Below are 23,198 nucleotides of genomic sequence, written 5' to 3' on the forward strand. Positions count from 1 at the left end.
TTAAATTTTATTATCAAATTGTTGTGGGGTTTTTTTTCCACTGATTTTGAAGACTATCTGAGCTAAATTATGTCCTGAGGGACTTAATTTTCAGCCTTAATTTTCTAAGTCCATACTTTCCTTTGGATTTTAGGAGGATTTCCAAATTAAAATTAATAAAATTTACGAAATCCTTGGAAGAGTTCTGCTAACCATGAAATCGGCACTCAAATTTCCAGAATTAAAAATAAGTTTTTACTTAAAAACATGTATCCATGGAAGAAGGTATATTTTAGAATAGAAACCTAAGAGTATGTAAACATAATGGACTTCCATAGGGTCTTATAGATACTCTCTAAATATTTATTGACTAAATGAATGAATCAACAAGAAAGCAGCAACTTTAAAGCCACATCCCAAGGATGATATATACTTAAGGACACAAGTGTTACACCTTGATATCAAGGGCAGAACTGTGTATTGAGAGGAGTCCAATAGGAGTTAGCTAGACCCCAATAATGAGAAGAGAGCATAGACAGCCACCTCCCTTGAGAAATAGCTAACACATAATAGACAATGATAAATATTTGCTAAATTGAATATTTAAATGCAAGGTCTCTGCTGCAAACATGACTTTTTTCCCCAAACTTTGTGATAAAAGACTATCTCCTAAGTAAAATCGCCTTATAATATGCTGCTTTTAGTGTCTGGAACTCACACAGGTGGAGTCAATATTAGTTTTTCATAGATCTTGATTCTACAGAGATGTAAAGCTGCAAGGGTTTTGTAGCAGGACTGTTCTCAGCTGCTTTTGATAATTCATGGAGCAGTTATGCTGAAATCTCGGTGCACGTACAGACTACCTGAAAATCTTTTTTAAATGCATGGTCTGATTCATTGGGTCTGAGACTGCATTTTTAACAAGCTCCTAGGTGATGTTGATAATATCGGTCCATGAATCACACTTTGAGCAGCAAAGTCATAAAAGGTGGATTTCTAAGTAGTTAGAATAGACAAGTGTGGAAGAGCATTGGATCTTGACTCAAGACTGATTATGTGAATATGATGAGTCACTTGACTTTTCTAAATCCAAAATTTCTCACTAGAAAAGTGAGCAATAATAGGCCAGTAATATCTGCTGCAGGGGATTCTCGTGATAATTAAATTAATAATGTTATGTGAAAGTTTTATCAGAGTGTATGGTAGAATGCCATTCCTGAATAAATAATTTTTGATCCTAAATAGTATAAACATGAGCACAGAACTCCGCATTGGTAACCGGTAAAGATGAGGGACCCCTCGGCTGCTTTATGATTCCAGGAGTTCTATTCTTCGTTCCACTTCTTTTGCCTGTTACAAAGTCTAGCACTTGTGGAATTGTACTAGTACCAAAGTTGATTATTGCCAGTGTACATTTTTAGCTTCAAAGGTATCAATGTTGGAATAATGACCCAGTGTTTCCCTATGGCACGAGCAGGAAAGAAAACTGTCACCCAAAATAATGTAACTTTTGGGCCTCTAGTCTTCTTTGAAGCAGAAGTTTAATCACTGGGAGAAGACCATAATAAAGAACACAAAGCTAGCCTCAGTTCTCAAGAAAAATATGATAAAATTGCTGATCATTCTTTGCCAGCCAGTAGTCACAATATTTTCTGATTGCATAAATAATGTATAAAATAATTTGTCTTATAAAAAAAAAAAAGACTAACATGGCTTGTCCCTGATGAATGGATGGCACTGGCACTGTAAGGAGCCCAGCCTGTGGCATGCAGCTGGTGCTACAAGGGCTCAAATTATTTTCCACATCGTGGTAAACTAGCTCCCAGGCCACCTAGCTAATGCCCCCACATTACTGCTCTGAGGGTCTAACTTTCTGGTCAACGAACTTGTAAATTATTAAATAAAACTCTCAAAAAGTGCATAACAGGAAATAGAAGTTGGGAAAATTAGTGAATACCCTGCAGCATCATTTACATCTTCGCATCTCTTTCCACTGAGAATTCAGGCACAGAAATGAACACTGAAACAGCACAGTTCGATTCATTGTGATATGATCCAGAGTGAATCAGTTAATCTTCGCTAACGGAAATAAGATCTTAAAGTCTAATCAGAGGATTTAAACAAAGTTTTATTCAAAGACGTTCTTTTCCCCCCCCCTCTTATAATCTAGGTCCCAGGAGAAAAAAGAAGAGGCTATCACTTTACTGAAGGATTCCATTAAATATGGTCCAGAGTTTGCAGATGCATATTCGAGCTTAGCTTCACTATTGGCTGAGCAGGTGATTTTTTTTTCCATTTAATGTCATATATATATATTTATATTTTTTAATTTAACTGTTGAATGTGTAAAGTATTATTACACAGATTTTTAGTACTGATGGTTTCATTCGTAAGTTCATACTGGACAACTAATCTCTATGTCAGTTTTCTTGACAGAAATTACAAGCCTAGTATTATCACTCCAGAATATATCAATGGTCTTTAGACAAAGATAGACCATTGATATATTCTGTATCATTTTGAGATAAAATCTGTGAAGAACAATACATGGTATTTCCTGGTTTTATTACTGTTTATTTATTACGTTTGTCTCTGGAATTACTAAGATGTCTAAACTCAATATGGAACCTATTACCAATCATCTTATAGAGCCTATGTCTTAATACCTGTTAGAAGATCACAGAGGGTTATAGGACAGGCTCCTAAAAGATAACATTTCTCATGGCATGAAATAGAGAGGTATTTTGACTTCCCTCTTTTTCACTTGTCTCTAAATAATTTGATATCACTTGTCAGTGTCCTGAACGCATGCCCCTTGTTATGGGAAAACAAATGTAAATTGTCTCCTTTAAATTGATTATATAGTCTTGTTGACACACAAAAGTGCCCTCAATAGACAGTGAGTAGATTCTGCTATCATGCAATTGTCATTGCCTTTAAAATCAAACTCGATACCTTTGAAAGAGGCCCTGCAACACTCAGTTGGCTTGAATATAATGAATAATTTGATACTGCATGTTGAATACATAGGAGTGCAATTTGCAGTAGAAAAACTTTAGAACTTCCACCAGGAGACAAAATTAGGACATTCTATGGATATTTAAGTGTCAGAAATGGTAAGCCTAGTTGTCTTGCTCTAATAGTCTCCATATAGTATAGGAGGGCTTTAGGCAAAAGCCCATGTGTACAGTGGGTGATTTTAATGCTAGTTTTAGCACAATATTTAAGCTAAAATGGTGATGATCATATTCTGTGGTATACACTGTCAGTCCTCAGCTGCACTTGGCTTGTGCTGAAGCAGGACAGTAGGAGTTTTCTGAAGAAACATTGACTCATCATTATTCCTTTTTATCACCTCATCTTGGCTCCTTCATTTTCATAAGAAGACCCTCACCCTGCCTCTGCTTGGCTGATTGTCTTGTAGCTACTTAGACTCTTCAAGCATGCTTCTCTATCAGGCTTTTATAATAACTGTTCCCTTTGCATACACACTTTTCTCCCAGATATCTGAGTTTCCTTCCTTATGTCCTGTTGGTTTCAGTTCAAATGTTACAGCAAAGGGTTGTCTGTGATTGCCCTTTCTAAATAGCAACCTCGCACTTCCCATCATGTTCTCTATCACTTTGCCTTATTCCCCATAGCATTTTTCACCATATAACATATGTTTATTTGTCCGTCATCCTTCTCCCACCCCTGGAATACTTAATTCCATGATAATGGATATCTGTTTTACTCATGGCTGTAGCTCCACATTTGACACATTGTATGTAATCAATGAGTCTTGAGCTAATAAATGAATCCATACACAGTGAAGAACACCGTAGCCCCTCCAATCCAACACATATTCGAAATCCACTCTTATGCCACTAGGAGGGATGGGAATGTGGGCCGCACTGTTTTGCAGCTGAATTGTGCCTCAGCATGATGCTCTTATCCTCCACTGAGGGTCAGCATGAAAAACAGCTGTGTGAAACTGCTTATTATTTAACTATAGGGTCAAGGGTGGGGTCTAGGCCAGCACTTCCTATATCATTCACTGGCTTCTTTATGAGGACTCAAGGGAGACACTTGTCTCAGTATTAGGAAAGGCTAGGCTTCTGAATTAAAAGACTTTTGTTTTACTTTTACTCTAATGAAAGATCTTGCAAATGCTAGAAAGGTTAACTCTCTTTCTGTCTGTCCCCCTTGCTCCCCCCACCTCCAACTAACAACCGTGTGGACCACATAGTTTGCTTTTCTGTGTGTGCTGCTTTCATTCCTGGGTTTATCATTTTCCTTAGAATGTATTTTATTCAGTTTACGTCCTGTATTTTTTAAAGCTGGCTCATTTTCTTTGTGGAATAAGGAGGTATAAGTAAGTACATAAATAAAGCATTGTATTAATGGTTTCCATTTATAACTTTTTTCACAACTCACAAAGGCAGATAATAAACATTAAATTGCCCTTCCTGATGAAAATTACTCTTAAGGTCAATGACAATATCACTTACCTAATACCAGTCATAACACTGTATGTTGTGTTTTGGAAGCTCTTTACAAATATTCACACAGTTCCGTCTTTCTGTAATGCCATCTCTTTTCTTGCCCTCTAAACCCTCCCTGTTTTTCAAGATCCAATTCACCTTCCACTTCCTCCCCCAACATTCTCTTACTTCCTCATCTCATGGTGAGTTGTATTTCCTTGGAGCTCCTATAACATTTTGGGGAAACACATCAACTCGCAAACTAATCGGTTATTTTTATTTTTTGACTTAATATTGTGAATTGTAATTTAAACAGTTTTTCCAGTTTACTTACCTCACGAGACTGCACATTTCTTTAAGAAAAGCAGTGTCTTCTTTGCATATCTATTCCTTCTTTGGGTCTTAGGGTAGCTTGCTGTGTAAGACAGGCATTCATAGAACATGTCTTAACTCAGTTACTTTGGGATTCAGTTACTCCAGGCTGTGCTGTTAGGAACGTTTGACAGTGAACTGGGACACCTGGTTCTAGAGCTCACTTCATAGAAACCAACTGCACAGACTTGGATAAAGAGTGATTTACCTCTCTGGGCCTCGGTTTTCAAATCCGAAAATTGATAGTCTAAATTATCTTCACTGTATCTTATGCCTCTATCATTTTAGAGTGTCTAAAACTATCTCATTTAACATCAACTAAGTTCTAATAAATATTTTAACAAATAACAAGGCTCCACTGTAATTAGCGCTGCTGTTTCTATACAAATAAAGTATTAATATGTTTATATTGTAAAATGTGATTTACTTTAATAAATATCCAAAAGTTTCAGTTGTATTCTTTTTACTAAATTGATGAGCTCTAAGTTCATAAAAAACTACTATTTTAAAAATGATTGAGCTGTTTAGTGATCTTGAAATTTCTTTTAGTCGATTCTGCAGTATCTTACTATTCACAAATTTTATAGACAGTAAAGACTAAAAGGGATGACATTTATACATTTTCCTCAGTTATTTTTAAGCAGTGTCAAATGCTTTATTTAAAATCAATTATGCCATAAATTTAATTTTTGTGAACCACAGTGGCAACTTGATATAAAGTTATTGCATGTCTCAGAGTTGGAGTTATGAACAATTTTCTAAGAAAAATAAATTGTGACTATGACCATGATCTTTTCTTACATACAGAGGTCATATCTTTTGCCAGTATTTCCTTCTCTAGATTTGAATATAAAATGCTATGAGGTCTAATAATGTAATTGAAAGATTGAAAGGTTCTCACTTCTGCTCCTTCCGGCAATTGATTTTAACATCAAAGAGACAGAGCAGCCTTTGGGCGTCACACAGGATTGCCTCCCTCTCTTTCAACATCTTGTCTTCATGTTTTGAATTCTTTAGTAATAAAAGGAATGTGTCAGATACACGCCAAGGCACAGAGAAACTACTAAAGAAAAATCCACCTAGCTTCACATTCTTCAACATTAATCGAACTCATTTCTTGGTGACACAGCCTGATTTAACAGCATTAACAACATAATTTCAGACACCTAAGGTATATGAAAGCAATGTTTACAAACCTTAGCCAATCTGTGACACACTTGTTGAAACTCTTCCCTTTTGGGTCACCTTCCAGTGCCACCTGTGCACATGAACAGCCCATGCTCACTAAGGTTGTGAGCCAATCTAATGTTAGAACACGCTTTCCGACATGGAGCTGAAACCTCCAGTCCTGTAATTTGTTCCTGTTGGGCCCAGCCTAACAGAGAATTTGTGAGTACAGCTTATGAACACAGCTATTTTATCATTTCTCTAATCTCTTTTCTATGCTAACCCCTTTTCTTTCAACTTGTTGCTCATTTATTCTGGTTTCTGAATACTTTCCTTCTGATCATGTTGCTTTTCATAGCATCTGGATTGTTCATTTTCTCTATGACAATATGGCTCCCAAGTTGAACTCGCTTCTCAAACTGCAGTTCATAAGTTCAGAGTGGGATAGAAATACTTCCTTCTTTGTTTTGAGATCCTGTGTATTATATGACACCTTGAAATGAGTAGTATTAGATGTTTAGCATCTACATAATGCGCTAGTTCAGGTTGGAGATATAGTCAACTGGAATTCCTAAAAAATGTTAAGGTTTGTTACCCCAGGTCTCAGCCTTTTTTCAGGCAAGTTTTTATAAATTGGATGAAAGGATTCATCTTTATCTGTATTTAATTTCAACTTCTTTTTATCACCCTGAAATTTCTGGTGTTCTACAACCTCTTAATCTTTTTTTTTCTCCCATTCATTGTATTAACTACCCTTTTCAGCTATTTTAATTGGCAAATTGAATAAGAATATCTTCTAGTTATTTGCCAAGATCAGTGGCTGGTAGAAAGCCCCATATTGTATCCATAGACTCTTCTGTCCAGGTTGATCTCTATTTTACCCAAGACACTTTAGGTGTAGTTATTTGACTTTTGGTTAATTTATCAAATTATATTATCATTCAGCTCACCTCTTTCAGACTTGTCTACAAGGATGTTGTGAGAGATTTTTCAGGTACCTTCTGAAATCCTTCTCTGATCTAAGATTGTAATTCTATCCAAAAAAAGGAAGCAAGGTTCATTAGGCGTGCCCTGCTCTTACACTAAGCAGGTTGCTCTCTACTGATATTCACAATAAAACCATGAGTTTAATAATCCCTTCTAGGGTTTGTTATGGACCAATATTGTGTTCTTCACTCTATTGGAACTGAACGTAGCAAGTAAATCTAGGCACAGTGGAGAAGGAGACATTTGAAAAACAGGTTACTAAGTTTGAAAAGACATTATATGGTGGAATATATTAAGGCCCAGAATGGAGCCCAAATTTAAAATTGATAGATAAAAGAAAGCAAAAGTTAAGTGTCTGAGGAACGAGTTTTAAAACAGGTGAGAAAGAAAATCCTGTAGCAATATATAGGATATTTTAGAGGAGGCTTTAACTGCATTCTGTTGTGAATCGAGAGCCTTGTTTCAGGCAGAAAGTGTAGAAATGGATAAATTCTACTGTGGAAAAAAATTCTCTTTGTGCTTAGAGACTGCATGTGAAGGCTGAAAGGAAAAGAAAATTAAAAATTAAGCACATCAAGGTAGAGCTCTTGGAGGCCTGAGAAGACACATGGCCACTGACAATTGATGGGGAAGCCAGGGAGAAATAAGATTTAAGGAAAAGAAGAACTGAGATCAGCTTTGACATTTTTTTAAAATTACACAAATATTATAAAAGTATAATGAAAAGTGATGAAAAATCAGAGAAAATAAAATAGACCTTCACATATATCTGAATATATCTGAAAATAACAAATATTAACATTTTTTAAAATATCCTGCAGGTCTTTTTAATGTACTTATTTTGTTTTCATACTTATAGTCACATAAGGTTTATATCCTGTTCTTTTCACTTGCCATTAAATTATGAATAATATTATATGTATTTTCATGGTGCTAAGTGGCCTTCACAGATACCATTTTAAAGACTGCATACTAGCTTATCAAAATGATACATTGCAACTTACATAATGGTATCCCATGTGTTACTCATTCGGGTTCTGTGTATATATGTGAGAGCAAGAGAGAGAGAGAGAGAGAGAGAGAGAGAACTTTTCATTTCTTATGTTTTTTTAGAAACAGTGTTTTGAATTATTTCCCAATGATACATTCCTGGAAGTAGAATTCCCATATCAAAGAGTATCAGCATGTTTCACCGAGATATCTCACTAAACTGCTCTTAGGATACATTACTAAGTTGCCTTCCAAAAGAATGGTACTAATATTCTCTTCCCTCAGCGGTGTACAACCTTTGTGTCTTGAATGTTAGTGGAACATTTAAATGAAAATAATGTATGGACAGATGACAGCAAGAGAGGTCAAGGCTGAAAAGACATATTTAGGACTTTAAATAAATGAAACTGTATTGTGAGTAGGTCATTTCTCTGAGAGAAAAATGAAGAATAGTATGAGAGGGAATAACCTTACAGAATATTTTAGCCTTCTCATTTTATAGATGAAAATGTAAGGTGTACAGAATTAAGTGCTTCTCAAGGTCATACAAATAACTAGTGTCAAGACCAGGACTAGTGCCTAGTTTCTCAACTCCTCACCAACTGCTCTTCCACTGTATGATGCTGGGATCTTGTAATTGGACTATAGTATTGGGCCACAGTCAATGAGGCTGTGTGTGCAAGGGCCTGGAAGGGAGAAGGGAGAAGAGAATTGATAGAGGAAACCTAGAAGGGTGAGTTGTTATAGAAGTTAGATACATGAAAAGATCCAGAAGAAAATTGATGCCCCTCTGTGTCTATTACAAAATGAAAACCTGAGAACAGAAAATAAACTCTGAGATTCAAAGTCAGGGTGGTCTCTGGCTTGCTACTCTTTTCTAGTTCTTCATTAGCATTTTCCTCAACTGGCTGTACTCCAGCTTCACAGATAGGATTACAAACATTTACAAACCCACTGTCATTTTTAAACAGCTTGCTCTTGCCATAGATTACATAGCTTGCATTACACTAGCAGTAATGGAAATAAAATTAACATTGTTTATGACTCTGACCCACTGCAAATTATGGCTAGCCCTAGGTTTACAGCCTATTGAAAAACTCAATTAATTAGGTAGTACTTAAAATAAAATATTTTCTTTTTATGTATTTTGGGATATGTCTTCACCTGATACAAGAATGAAAAGAAAATTGGAACAATGAAATATAAGTTAGAGCATATATCAAGAGTAAGAGGTTCAGGGTCAATGTCTCTCCTACAAATGCCACGTTTGGGGTAGATTCAGCCATGTATAGCATTGTGTGTGTGACCAGCTCAACTCCAATTGGACCCTACTTTAAGAATTCATTTATTGAATTATTCAGCACACATTTATTGAGCATCTAGGTACCACTAAGCATTAGAGATGGTTGAAGTAGCAAGGTATGATCCTTATCCTCATTGAACGTAGAGCCTAGAAGGGAAGGCTTCCCCTAAACAAAGAATTGCATTATCAGCCCCCTCCCCAATATGTACCACAATTGTGACAAATGTGCAAAGGGAAAGTACCAGTGAGAATGATAAGGGGACCTAATCTAATGTGGGAAGAGGAGTATGGGAAGTGGGGGCAGTGGCCAAAGAGTAACATTAAATCTGATACCTAAAGAACTTACAGATATTAACTAGGTAAAAACTAATAAGACAATTTTTCTGACAAGAAGGAGCAGACCATGTGAGATTCTGAGATGAACGGTAGGGGTGTCTTCTTCTAATAGAAAGTCATGTGCATAGAAATGCAAAGAATAAAGATGAAATGGTGTAAGAAGGAAACTGCAGTTCTATGCAAGTGTGCTGTGATGCTCCTGCGGTTCCTTACACTTGCCATATTTTCACTTTAGCTTCTATTTATGATTCTTGGCATTTCCTCTTTAAAATGTTTCTCTTACTGACATTGTCAGAGTGATGTTGATCATGGTCTGCTGGGTGATGGGAAAATTCAGGGTTAGAAATATCTAACATTTAAAAAAAAAAGAAATAGCTAACATTTTTTCAGTGAGGAGGATTGCCACATTAATTGATTCATTTCAGTTGAATGTGAAAGAGAATTAGGCATCAAATATTGACAGGACGTTTCTCACAAATGTCTGTGTTGTGTAGGTAATGACTGGTGGTAGAAAAACTGTTTCGTAAAAAAACAACAACAACAACAACAAAAAAAAACAAGTAAAGGCAAAGGAGAGTGAGAATGTAGATGTCTCTGCTTTGTGTTTCAAGTGGCTGTGTCTTGAAGAGTTTTTCAGAAAAGTCATTGAAATGAGTTTAAGTACATCCATCAGTACTAAGCTTCCCAGATTTGTAACAGTGAATAAAATCATCTATCAGTCATAATAAAGTTAAGTGTTTTTCTAAAAGAGAGGATCTTTAGCGTAATTTTTCCCACATTTAATTTTGTAGGTACTATATTTCTATCCTCTTTTCAAGGATTCAGATCTCTCCAAGATTTGAGCAACATCTTATAGGGTATACAGCAAAACTGCAGCAAATACTTCCCAGTGCTTTTCCTCCATATGCTAATGAGTAACCAGTGCTATGTGGTTTCTAGTAAGTACTCTGGGATTTGTTCTCAGAAGATCTGGATTTTAGGTGCCTTTGGGTCACCAAATAGAAATTAATAAAAATAATAAAGACATTTGGTTGATGAGGAAATACTTTATCACTCTGTGTGCTTACATCATTGACTAGAGTGAAAGTACTTCTAGAAAGCAGTTCAGACGCATGATCATAGTGTCAGGGCACGAGGATAACTTTCCATTCCCATTTCTATAGGTCCTTCACCACTTTGGAGTACTTCACCTTATGCCTTCTATATAGTAAGGACACATTGTTATGGGCTACTCATTAAGCCAGCCATTCACAAAACGTTGACTGGGTATCCCTAAGGTCCAAGAACGTCTTCATAATAGTACTAACAAGTAATTTGTCTTTTTCATTCTCGTTTTCTCATGAGCAGACTGTAGTTTTATAGAGGCTACAGGATGTATCTATAATTATGAAATGGCTATTAAAGTAGTCTCTTTTCCAACTAAATGTCTGCGTGAGGCCAGATTTTTTTCATATACCCTAAAAATATATAAAAACAGATTTGAGCACAAAAGTACGTATGAGAATCCAGCTGTCTTGTAGTAAGCCAGGCATAAAAGAAATATGCAAAATATAAAATAATGCTGCTATTCTAATTTTTTTTTTGCTTTAGAGAATATAGTTTTTTTCGTATAAATGTGTTTTGTTTGAATTTATTATCATTTTAAATAAGCTAATGAATACCGTAAAAATTGCTTAGCTTCATTTCTATTGTGGTAAACACTTACAGATAAAGCCCACATAAACAAAGCACGTGGGGATCTTCAGTAATTTTTAAAGTACAAAAGACCCCTACAACCAAAAAGTTTGAGGATTGCTACATTAAGCCTGTGTCTGTTTGTCCTCTTGATTGCTGCAACTTGAACTATAAGAAATGTTTCCAAACATATCAGTTGATGCAAGATTGTAAATTACGATCAGGGTTCCTTTTTTAGAATATCTGCTTTTTACTTTCCTTTTCTTGAGGTAAAAAGCATATCACTTTGTTTAAATACGGCATGTAAAAATTGAGGACATTGACTATGTTTTATTTCTCCCCTAAGGTCCATTTTATTTCTGACATGCTGAAAATGCTTTTGAGCTTTGGAAAGGAGCCCATGGCTTCATGTGCCCATTTTTAACCACTGCCCTTCAAGGCCGATTTCATGCTGAGGAAATGACATGCTGAAAATGCTTTTGAGCCTTGGAAAGGAGCCCATGGCTTCATGTGCCCATTTTTAACCATTGCCCTTCAAGGCCGATTTCATGTTGGTTGAGGACTCTGATGCACAGCAGACGATATTTTTTTGTCAGAACCATTCTCTGAGTTCCACACATTTTTAATTAAAGTTGTTTTGTAAATAGCTATTGTTTATTTCTCCCAGATCTCACAAATCAGTAGAGACTAGGAATGATCATGCTTAACTCAGGACATCCAACTAGAAGAGGTCAAGGAGAGTGTATGCAAGAAATTGAGCTTTGGGGATTAACTACTACTACTTTTTAAGATAAATGCATTGCCCTTCCAGGGAAGGTGGAATTTATTTTAAATAAATACCTAGAAGGTATTTTTCTCCTGCAGTAGTGGTTCCCTTTCATTTTTTAATAAATGGAGTTAATCATTTCTTGAAATTTACAGTCAGGTGAAAGCAAGAGAAAGACAGATATTGAAGACATTTTTCATAGGCCAGAATCTTGAGACTGCCCTTGGGGGTTACCAAGGTTACAAGGATGTGATTACTTGCTCCCAACATGCATGGTCTTTTAAATCCCATTACTTCTTTGGACTTTGCGAATTGAATTTCTAATGGAAACCCAGCTCATAAAGCCAAAAATAAGAGAACTTTTAGATGAAAAAGATGATCTCTTTGCCTATTTTGGAGCAGCAAGAAAATGGGGGAAAAATAAAATTAAATCAGGCAGAACCGTAATTGCACTTGAAAACTGTTGTTAACTGTTGTATTTGACTTCGGGAAGTTAGAATGTGAAGACATCAGTTTTATTCCTTTCAGAAAAAACACCTTTCAACTCTTCTACAGTTCAGTCATCATGATGTTTTTAAGATCTCAAGTAGCCACAGAATTTTTTTCAAGCACATCTGTATGTTACACATCTACCAGAGTTAATGGTAACCAGTATCCTTAGGCATTTGAATCATGACAGGTGTAGAGTCTCAATTGAACCCCAATTCTGGGTGTCACTTCTGGTTGCCTCTCAAGTCCCTTGTACTCCTCCCATGACACTGTCACCAGACATCACAGTGTCTCCTTCTTGTCTGAATCCTATTCGATTGTCTGTGAAGGCAGGATTGTGTCTGTCTCATTCAGTCTTCTATCTCAACTATATATTTAGCACATGGATAGTGCTCATGAAATATTTGTTGAGGGGATAGATATATGGGTAGTGGATATACAAAAGTGTAATTGTTTCTTTTAATGCCAGACACACTCTTGTTTATTTCCAGAAATACCTCTTTTATTCAGAGATTATTAGTTCCCTGTATGTCAACTGAAAACCTAGGTTCTTCTCTGTTCCCTTGTCCCTATGAGATCTTGGACAAGTCTCTTAACCGATTGGTACTCAAGTTTCTTCATGTGTTAATGAAGATTAATTAGTGCCTATTAATGTTCTTTCCAGCTCTAATAGTCTTTTGTTTCCTGTGCTGAAAATCTTGCTCATTTTATTTTTAGTAATTGTTTTTATTTTAATTTTATTTTTCATGACAATGTTAGAGTGTTTTAACAGTGCCATGCAGACTAGAAAATTTGATCCTATAAAAATAAAGATTTGGCATTAGTGTCAGACATTGACACTGGTCAGGTGGTAACATTACAACTCAAGATTTTGAGGAACTGATTACCCAGTTTTGGATTAGACAAGGTATTCTTTCTCTGGGTGCCCCTAAGATATTTTTTATTGATTTCTTTATCAGAAAGTGATTAAGAAAAATTAAAAGAAAAAGCATTCAAATTAGTTAAGTATTTCTCACATTGAGTTACTTAAAGAGGTTTGATAGGAGAGAAACTTGAGACGTGCCCCTTCATCAGGGTCATGATGCCTAATGTGGCGGCGGTAACAACTCTAGGCCACCTGAGCTCAGAGCTTCCATACTTACCTCTTTAATACACTGGTCATAAAACACAATGGTCCTTTCTAACTATTAATTTGGTTAGAGTTTGATATAATTTGTGTTCTGCCTATCTCCATTTAACACACACATACACACTCGCGAATTTGCTAGGCCTTTCGTGGACGATATCTTCATAAAGTTTTTCTTCTCTTCAGTATATTGAAAAGAGATATTTTGAGATTTTCCTTCATCTTTAACTTTTTTGAGTTTGACAATTTATTGAGTTTGGCAATTAGAAAATGCATATTTTTAGAAACATGATCTCCATTTTTGCTGGACTTTGGATTTATACTTTAAGTAAGTGAAATTTGCCCAATTCAAAACACACTTTTCCCCCCGAAATTGTACTTGAACATGTAGATTTAAAGAGATGGCATTGGTCATGTAGATTTAAAGAGATGGCATTGGTCATGCTACTTGAACATGTAGATTTAAAGAGATGGCATTGGTCATGAGGATAAAGTGTCTTTACCTTTCTGGGCAAGTCAGACATCAGCTTTTTTGGCTTACTGTGCAACCCTCAGTACATTTTAGTACAAGCTTAAGGTGTCATGTCTGAGAGAAGTGATGCTGTACATTCCCTTTTTATTTGTCTGGTTGAATGCTTAGTACTGTTAACTTGTGATAAAATCAGGAAACTGTCCATGCTCTGAACATGTTAAAGGAAAAGTTGCGATATGCTTTCTACCAAAAAATTCCCTTTCACTCGACCTTCACAGCAGTACTAGGTAACTATGAAATTGTTTACTTGTGAGTAATTATTAGAACCTGGGTAGCTTTATTCATTAATTAGGTATTACTTTCTATATTGTAAAGTTAATGTGACCTAACAATCTCAGATGGTTGCAAAAAAATGTACCTAAAAGCTGATTCAGAATTATTAAAGTGTGTTAAAGTGAATCTTCAGAGGAGTAGAAGACCAGGGCAATTAGAAAATGATCATTTGAAGATATGGCAGTTGACCCGGGCCTCGCCGCAGCAGTAGGAGTTGGAGGTGTGCCTTTGAGGGACATATGTTCCTGTTGGAGGGAACAGCTCAGACATGGGGAGCACAGGTTAGATAAGGGAAGTGGCAAAGATTTTGGTGGGCTACAGAAATACTTCAATTAAAGAAAGGATAAGGCAAAGCCCTCCATAATTTGCCTCCCTTCCCCCTTACATCCAAACCTCCCCCAAATAAGCCCTATAGTGTGCTTGTTAGCTATGCAGATGCAGCTGGAAAACAAAGATCCCAGACCTTCCTGTCACCCAGTCAGAGTGCCACCTGGGCAGATATTCCTAAACATTTTCATCCCAAGAGTTACTGGGTGGAGGCCATCCATTTAAACAACCATTTTGAGGCGTTTTCCCACTAGAGCAAATCCTTGCAGATATCCCTTTTTAGTAAACATCAGCTGTTTGCCCTGAAGAAAATAAACACAGATATGAATTGCAGGTGTATGTGAAGTTGTCATTGACCTTGATTCAGATGAAGGACATAGTGTTTGATTTCGGCACCTATTGCATAGCAGATGCTCAGTAAATCATTTTCTGCTTTTTCCACTTCTATTTAGTTTCCTGTCAATTTTTTAAACATCCTCATTTGCTTTTCTTTATTCAATTTTGAAGGAGAGATTTAAGGAAGCTGAGGAAATATACCAAGCTGGAATAAAGAATTGTCCGGACAGCTCAGACTTGCACAACAACTATGGTGTTTTCTTAGTTGATACTGGTAAGTGAAATGAAAGACAACCTGTTCTATTGAGATTAGATAATACTCTCTCTTGATCGAAATGGCAACCACCCAAATAATGCCTCAGAAGTAAAATTCACTGGGCTTGGCAGGATGCTCACACCATCGACAGTCGCATTATACCATGGTGTATCATTTCTCTAAATTTTCAGGCTCGGTTCAGTAAAATCTGCCCAGTTCTTATAATCATATCTTGAAGGAAAATTCCCCCGGTGGCAGGCAGTTGCCTCGATGATTTAATGTGTAGCAGTCTTCTTTGAGTATCCTTTATACAAGTTTATAAATCTATGGTAATGAAATGTTCCTCTGCAATAATGCACAACCTGCCTCTGAATTTAGTAACTGGCAGGTGGTAAATACATTTTTACAACTGATTAATAAAAAAAAAAGCCTCCAGAATTGTTTTATTATCCCTCACGTCATATGCATGATATAAACTATTATTATAATTGATAGAATATTCTTATATAAAAATGCTATGGAAAATACACTTTTTAATGCAAAACATTACCGAGCAAGGATTCTGGTTTCTTTATGACTTGTGTCCCATGTACTATTTGCATGTTATGAATCCTTATAAAGTATAAAAAGATATTTGAATTTAACGTAAAATCATCACATTCTTCTCTTTCACTATTATACTACCTGCCCTGCAGTAAAATTAAATTTTAATTATTTTGTCAAAATGAAATACTCAAAAGGGTTTTTCTTTTTGAGGATGTTAGAAGTGCTTCTGTTTCATAGAACATTAATTTATCTTCTGATTCACCTAAGAAACATCCTTTATTTTTGCATGTAAAATTGTTTTGTGGTGCCACCTGCTGGTTATTAGCAATATAATGATAAATTTGGTATCATAATGACATAAAAACTAAAAGAGACCTCCTGTTGGCCTGGTCTAGTCTTCTTCCTTCTACTTCAACAACAACAACAAGGCCGCTCCCAACCCCCATTCTCAATAAATCTCACTGACCACATTATGTATCTTCCCACCACTTCCTTTGCATTTGTGTTTTTTACACTGGCAAAATTCTTCCCGTCACCAGTAGCCTATACATAGACCTAGACATACATAAAGTCTTTTTTGGCACTTCCTAGTCAAACTTGCATTCAAAGAGGGTGCACTTGAGAAGATGTCTGTACAGGCAATAAATGTTTCATTCCATGTAGAACTTTAGACTCTTCCATGGTCTAGTCACTTAGATATAACTTCACTGGGTAGGTTCTTTGGGGAACCTTATCAGAGTAGAGAGACTTGATTCTTGTTCTATCCTTTTCCCTCACTTGCCCTGGAATTTTTGTCAAGTCTCCTAATGTCTTCACACTGTAGTGTCTCTGTCCATAAAGTGATAATTTTATTTAAGATATCTCTTACATCCCAAGAGGCAGTTTAAGTGATATCAAAAGGTAGCTTGAATAGTATGAAAAATACCTGCAAGGATCATATGATAGCACTTAATTAAAATGTTTTAAAATGCACAATACTTTAGACAATGCAAGGTGGCATTATTATGTAAGTCCCTTCAAATAAAGACCGTCTAAACAACGTATGATTTAAAAAGAGTTTTAGGATACAGCTAATATACTTTTAAAGCAGTGCCTGAATTACTATGTTGTGGTATAGAAACTGAGACAGGCCCTTAGAAATTGCTTCAGGACAATTTTCTTTGCATAAAGCTTATTCTGTCTCTCTCTCTCTCTCTCTCTCTCTCTCTCTCTCTCTCTCTCTCTTTTCTCTCTCTCTCTCCCCCTTTCTGTATAATGAGAAACAACAATATCTTGTGTAAATAATAGTCACAAATAATCTTAGAACATCGTATTAGCTACGGCAATGGCAAGAAAACACTTCGACTAAAATAATATATGTAATAAAAAAAATAGGTTGTAGTTTCTATTACTTCTTTAAATTCATTTCTTCAGAAATATGAATGAAGAGTCAAATAATCTAAAGTTAGGCAATGGCAAGAAGAAGCCAAAATTCAAGGTAATTTCCAAACTGAATAATTGATGGTATGACTCTAAGAAGAATGATGTACATCAGAAGAGAAATGAAAGAACTTGCATATTTTATAATTATGTTCCGCTCTTACCAACCCACCACGGGTCACAGGCTTTCCAGAGAAGGCAGTAGCCCATTACCAAACAGCCATCAAACTTAGCCCAAATCATCATGTGGCCATGGTGAACCTGGGAAGACTCTACAGATCTCTGGGAGACAACAGTGTGGCTGAAGAATGGTATAAACGGTAAAGTCATTTTTCTTTACTTTGTAAGTCACCCAAAGACCTCTGCAATTAACCATCAAGTTTTTTAAACTTGTAAATCTTATTTTTTTAAGTATAGTTGTTATTATATTAGTTTCAGGTGTACAACATAGTGATTAGAATTTATATACCTTATGATGTGATCACCATGATGTCTGGTAACCTGTCGCTGTAAAAAGTTATTACAATATTATCGGCTATCATCAAATTTTTAGTTAATTAAACTAACAGACATCATCTCAGAATGCTAGAAAATGTTGCCAATGCAGTCCATTCAGATTCTCATATCCAAAGAGAACAATGCAACACTGGAAATGGTATCCCAATTAATGACTTTTTTGCTTAGTGGTTAGAACATGGTGCTAAACCAAGATTGGAATTTAATTCCCATTTTAGCTATTCCACTGTTTTCTGAAGCAGTGGACTGTAACCCAAATCAAAAACAGCAGTTTCCAAAGTGGATGTGGATTAAATACTGTGCATGCATCAAAACAAGTCTATCACCATTAATGGAAAAGATTCTTGGTGCTCAGTTTCCATACTGGTAGGTCACTAGACTTTCATATAGTCAGAGGTGGCGGCATGATCTTTTTGTTTTTTTAATATTCTTGATAGAAACACAAGGACCACATTGGAGCAAAGTCTCCAACCCAGACAGTCATCCCTAAATCTAAGTTTTGACCTTTGGAAATGTACCTATTAGATGAAAAGTGTTAATTCATCTTACTCAAAACTCAGCGCCCTGCAGGTGGCACGCAAAGCTGAGATACTATCACCCTTGGGAGCACTATATTACAACACTGGCCGATATGAAGAGGCTTTGCAGATTTACCGGGAAGCTGTGGCACTTCAGCCTTCCCAGAGGGACCTCCGCCTGGCACTGGTGAGTAGATAGACTGAAAAAAAATGAAGCTGGGAACATGAGCACAGTCTGAAATATAGGGAGCTGTAGTCAGTAAGCCTGAGAATGGGAAGTGGGGTGCTATAATACTATCCATTTTATGTAACCAGTGTTAGAGCCATTCACAAAAGACATAGATGGTAAAAATACTTTTAAGTTTTTGTTTTGAAATAATTGCAAATGTGCAAAAGTTTGCAAGAATATTAAATAACTCTCATATACCCTTTCATCCAGATTGATCAGTTTTTTAGCATTTTGATCCATTTGTTTATCATCTTCTTATGTATGTATGTATGTATGTTTGTATGTTTGTATGTGTGTATACATGTATATATGTATGTATGTACACATATAAATGTGTATATTTAGGTAGATATATGTGTGCATATACACATTATTAATATATGTTACTTTTTCCTGAGCCATGTGAGAATTATAGGTGTCATACCTTTTATTTCTAGATACTTCAACACATAGTTCCTAAGAGCAAGGATGTTCTCTAACATAACCTCCATGTGGTTATCAAATTCAGGAAATTTAAACAGAATTTTTAATTTAATTTTTGGATCAGTACTCTTTCTTTTCCTTATATTTCCCGTAAGTCAAACTTGTTATCTTATTACAAACACAGTGTTCTGCTGAAACCATAGGAAATCATTTCCCTTCTTGACATATTTAATCAGCTTTTTAAAAAAGAGAATCATTTTATTGGATATATGCGATGTTCCTGCCATTCATGCAGAAACTCATACACATACCTAAATAAATAAAAAACAAACAACAAAAAATTAATGCCTGTAAGCTATGGTAGTTCAGCCCTCTCTGTGAGTCAACAGTAGATGCTGAGCACTTTCGTCTGGCGTGTTTCCTGAATGCCTCTGCTTTATTCAATAAAGTGTCTTATAAGCTAAGGTCTGCATGGTTTTGCAGGCTCAGGTTTTAGCCGTGATGGGTCAGACAAAAGAAGCCGAAAAGATGACCAATCACATTGTCTCAGAGGAGACTGGATGCCTTGAGTGCTATCGTCTGTTGTCAGCAATCTACAGCAAGCAGGAGCACTACGATAAGGTAAAGAGGACACTGTTTGGATTCATGAGTAGAAAATGGGGTGTACCTAAATGGTTCTCCAGTCTGCACAGTTACAAGGCTGAGCAGTTTTGACTATCATCAGTTTGCATATCCTATCTTATGGGTACTTTCTGCAGATATCTTCTTAACTCTTAAGATGTCCCCTTGAAATACATTCTTAGCTCATCCTTGGTCTGAAGATTTTATATGATATTATTTCAGTTTGTTTTCAGCTAATTCTATAAACATAAAGACTAACACTTTTATGCTTTATCATTTTCCATGTTTCTCCAAATGTATTTTTTATAGAAACCTTATAATACCATCTAAGACAGGTCAGTGACCCTGTATTTTTCTCCATTTAAAAAGTCACATAATTAGTAAACCCATGAACTGACTCAACACTGTAGTGAGCACTAGAAATAAATTGATATAAAAAAAATCACTGCCCTTGTTCTCATGGAGTTTACACTAGAAGAGCAAACAAATTAAACAAATAATCACAAAAACAATGTAGAATTATAGCTGTGCTCACTGATATCATAAAGTGACATGGTCCCTAATGAGGATATAATCAGGAGACCTGAGTAGTCTGTGAGGTCAGGTACCCTGAAGAGCGAAGTGGTGGTGAGGGCTGAGTGATGAATAGGAGTTATTAGGCAAAAGTGGATAGTGAAGAGAGTTCCAGGCAAGACAAAAAAAAAAAAAAAAAAACAGGCGCAAAGGCCGTGCGGCAACAGTGAATGACCTGTCTGAAGGCCGAAGGCATCAGGGAGCAGGGTATGGCGTGAGATGTGGCCTCAAAGGCTGCTGGAAACTAGACCCCAAGGTTTGGGGACAGGGCAAAGGTTTTGTTCCTTACCCTGAAAAAAGCTTTGGGGTTTTAAAGAGAAGAGCGTTATCATCATATTTGTGCTTTGAAGAGATCTCTGGCTGCGGAGAGCGGGGCAATGTGTGCTGGGGGCAGGGTGGGCTCCAGGGACCGAAGAGAGGCTGTTGGAGTGGCCCAGACTGAGATGTGGTAAGGGCAACTTGTCCAACCCCAGATTTTACTCTTTCCCAGTGACCAGGGAAATTTCATTGTCAATATAAATGGGGAAACTGGAGTACAGGGAAATTATTTTATCAGGGCCACATTATTTCTCAACGAGAACATCAAAGAATGAAGAATGTGTTTTCATTATCTTTTACCACACTACCTAATACATAAGAACAAAAAGTATAAATTTTATCACTTAAATTGTTTTCTTTATCTGATCAACATTTATTTTTTCAATTTGCGACCTGTGCAGGCATTGCATGCTATAGACAAGGCTCTCCAGCTGAAACCAAAGGACCCAAACGTTGTATCTGAACTTTTTTTCACAAAAGGAAACCAACTAAGAGAGCAGAACCTTCTGGACAAAGCTTTTGAGGTATAAACATTTAATAAAATTGTTATTAAATTCATGGATTAAAATTAATACTCTCTAATCTTTAATGAAGCAAATATAGTAAAATCTAAATTCATGAGTATGTTTGTGAATTTTCTAGGTAATTGACATGATAAAATTGAGTCTCTTTTTTCATGTAATGGTTATATATTTTTTGTTTTTCAATTACAGTTGACATTGAGTATTATTTTTTATTAGTTTCAGGTATACAAAATAGTGGTTAGATATTTCTATAATTTCCTAAATGTTTCCCCCCAATTAGTCTAGTACTCACCTGGCGCTGTGAAGAGTTAATGCTATATTATTGACTGTATTCCTTATGCTATACTTCACATCCTTGAGACTGTTTTGTAACTACCAATCTGTATTTCTTAATCTCTTCACCTTTTTCATCCTACCCACCTGCCCCCCTCCCATCTGGCAACTGTCAGTTTTTTCTCAGTATCTATTCTGTTTGTTCATTTATTTTGTTTTTTAGGTTCCACATATAAGTGAGATCATGTGGTATTTGTTTTTCTCTGTCTGACTTGTTTCACTTAGTGTAATACCCTCTAGGTCCATCCATGTTGTCGCAAATGGTAAAATTTCATTTTTAATTGCCAAGTAATATTCCATTGTGTATATGTACCACACCTTCTTTATCCAGTCATCTATCGATGGGCACTTAGGTTGCTTTTTTGACTAGTTGGAGTTCTGCAGTACCTCTACATTATTTTCTGAATTGTCATCTTTAACTCGATGTTTGAAGCCTTCTGTCTTCAGTAAATCGATGCCAGCTGCACTAGTGCTTAAATTGCTTTGGGCATTTCTATACCCTCCCCTTGTAACATTCTCCCCAGTCCAGCCCCAGACTCCCTGCAAATGCCCACCCAGCCGCCAACACACAGCCCGTGTTCTCCTCCTTCAAGAAGCCCTCTGTGCCATTCTTTTTCTCAGTGACCTTGTTCACTCTGAACTCTTAAAACATTGCCTCTAACAGTCATGTAGAAGTGTCATGTATGATGTAATTATTGTATTCGTAGTGCCCCCGCCCCTACAGGTGCATGCATGCATGTGGTGTAGCTCCCCAGTTTGCTTGGACTTTTCCTTGTGGAAAGGGCCTGCTTCCTTCTGTGTTCTAAAACATGGTATATTGCCTCTTATAAGTATTAAGCATCTATAGCTTTGGAATACAATTGATAACAAAATTTGAAGTCAAAAAGACATTTACAAAGTTAAATAGAAATATTATAGAATACCATACATTTTCCTTGTACCTGGTAAAGCCACGGTTGGAATTAATGAAGTAAAAAAAAAAAATTACACTAAATATATCATGGAAAAGTAAAATTTCAAATATATAATTGTTTTTGAAAATAAACAGTGAGTAGCTTTTAAAACATTATTAGTAAACACATGTAAAGATATTTAGAAAAACTAACTTGAATGTGACTCCTTAAATCAGAAATAGTGGCATATTTGAGATAGAAATCGTGCATTTTTCTCTGCCTTGTGAACACTTTCAGTACCATCATTCGTAAGTTATTTATTACTAACATGACAATTTAATGATTAATTACTTTAATGTTGAATATTTATATGGTATTTATATCTTATATCTTGTATTGAAAACAAAAGTATTTTCTAATTGTTTGACTAATGGATTAAATAATCATTACAGAGTAGCTAGATTTCTGAAGAGTAGGAGTAGGGCTATTGGCTAGTAATAGCAACTAAAATGTGTTAACACTTTTATTATGATTCCTATTAAGTAATTTAATCTTCATAACAATCATATGAGGAAGTCATGGCCATTGTGTCTGTTTATAGTTGAATAAACTGAGACTCAGACTTGCTCAAGGTCACACAGATGGTAAGAGTTGGATTTAAGATTTGAATCTTTACCCTACCTACACTATATCCCATCAGCTGATAACACTTAAGACATATTCTTCAAGTTTATTTTAGCAGCTTTTTAAGAGCATGTAGTTTCTTAACATTTGCTCTTTCTTCTAAAACTGAAATAGAGGAGGGATGGACAGATTTCCTTTACTTTATGGATCTGTTCAGTTGAATTCTTGCTAATGAAAATAGCAAGGAGCTTTGGACTATACATATACATACTCGGTTTTATAATT

At 36.0% G+C, this 23,198-nt stretch overlaps 1 protein-coding gene across 4 annotated transcripts in view; it reads left to right on the top strand.

Annotated features, from left to right (window-relative positions):
* The window catches only part of TMTC1 (transmembrane O-mannosyltransferase targeting cadherins 1), a 228,356-nt gene that overhangs the window by 194,733 nt on the left and 10,425 nt on the right, over positions 1-23,198 (top strand). For all 4 annotated transcript variants that reach the window (XM_036236727.1, XM_036236728.1, XM_016152030.2 and 1 more), the window contains 6 exons: positions 2,150-2,258; positions 15,292-15,394; positions 17,526-17,661; positions 18,418-18,562; positions 19,511-19,648; positions 20,941-21,063. In XM_036236727.1, coding sequence (XP_036092620.1) covers positions 2,150-2,258; positions 15,292-15,394; positions 17,526-17,661; positions 18,418-18,562; positions 19,511-19,648; positions 20,941-21,063 — 754 coding nt within the window. The remainder of the gene's footprint in view (positions 1-2,149; positions 2,259-15,291; positions 15,395-17,525; positions 17,662-18,417; positions 18,563-19,510; positions 19,649-20,940; positions 21,064-23,198) is intronic.

Source organism: Rousettus aegyptiacus, unplaced genomic scaffold (assembly GCF_014176215.1).
Source record: "Rousettus aegyptiacus isolate mRouAeg1 unplaced genomic scaffold, mRouAeg1.p scaffold_m13_p_2, whole genome shotgun sequence".
NCBI lineage: Eukaryota > Metazoa > Chordata > Mammalia > Chiroptera > Pteropodidae > Rousettus > Rousettus aegyptiacus.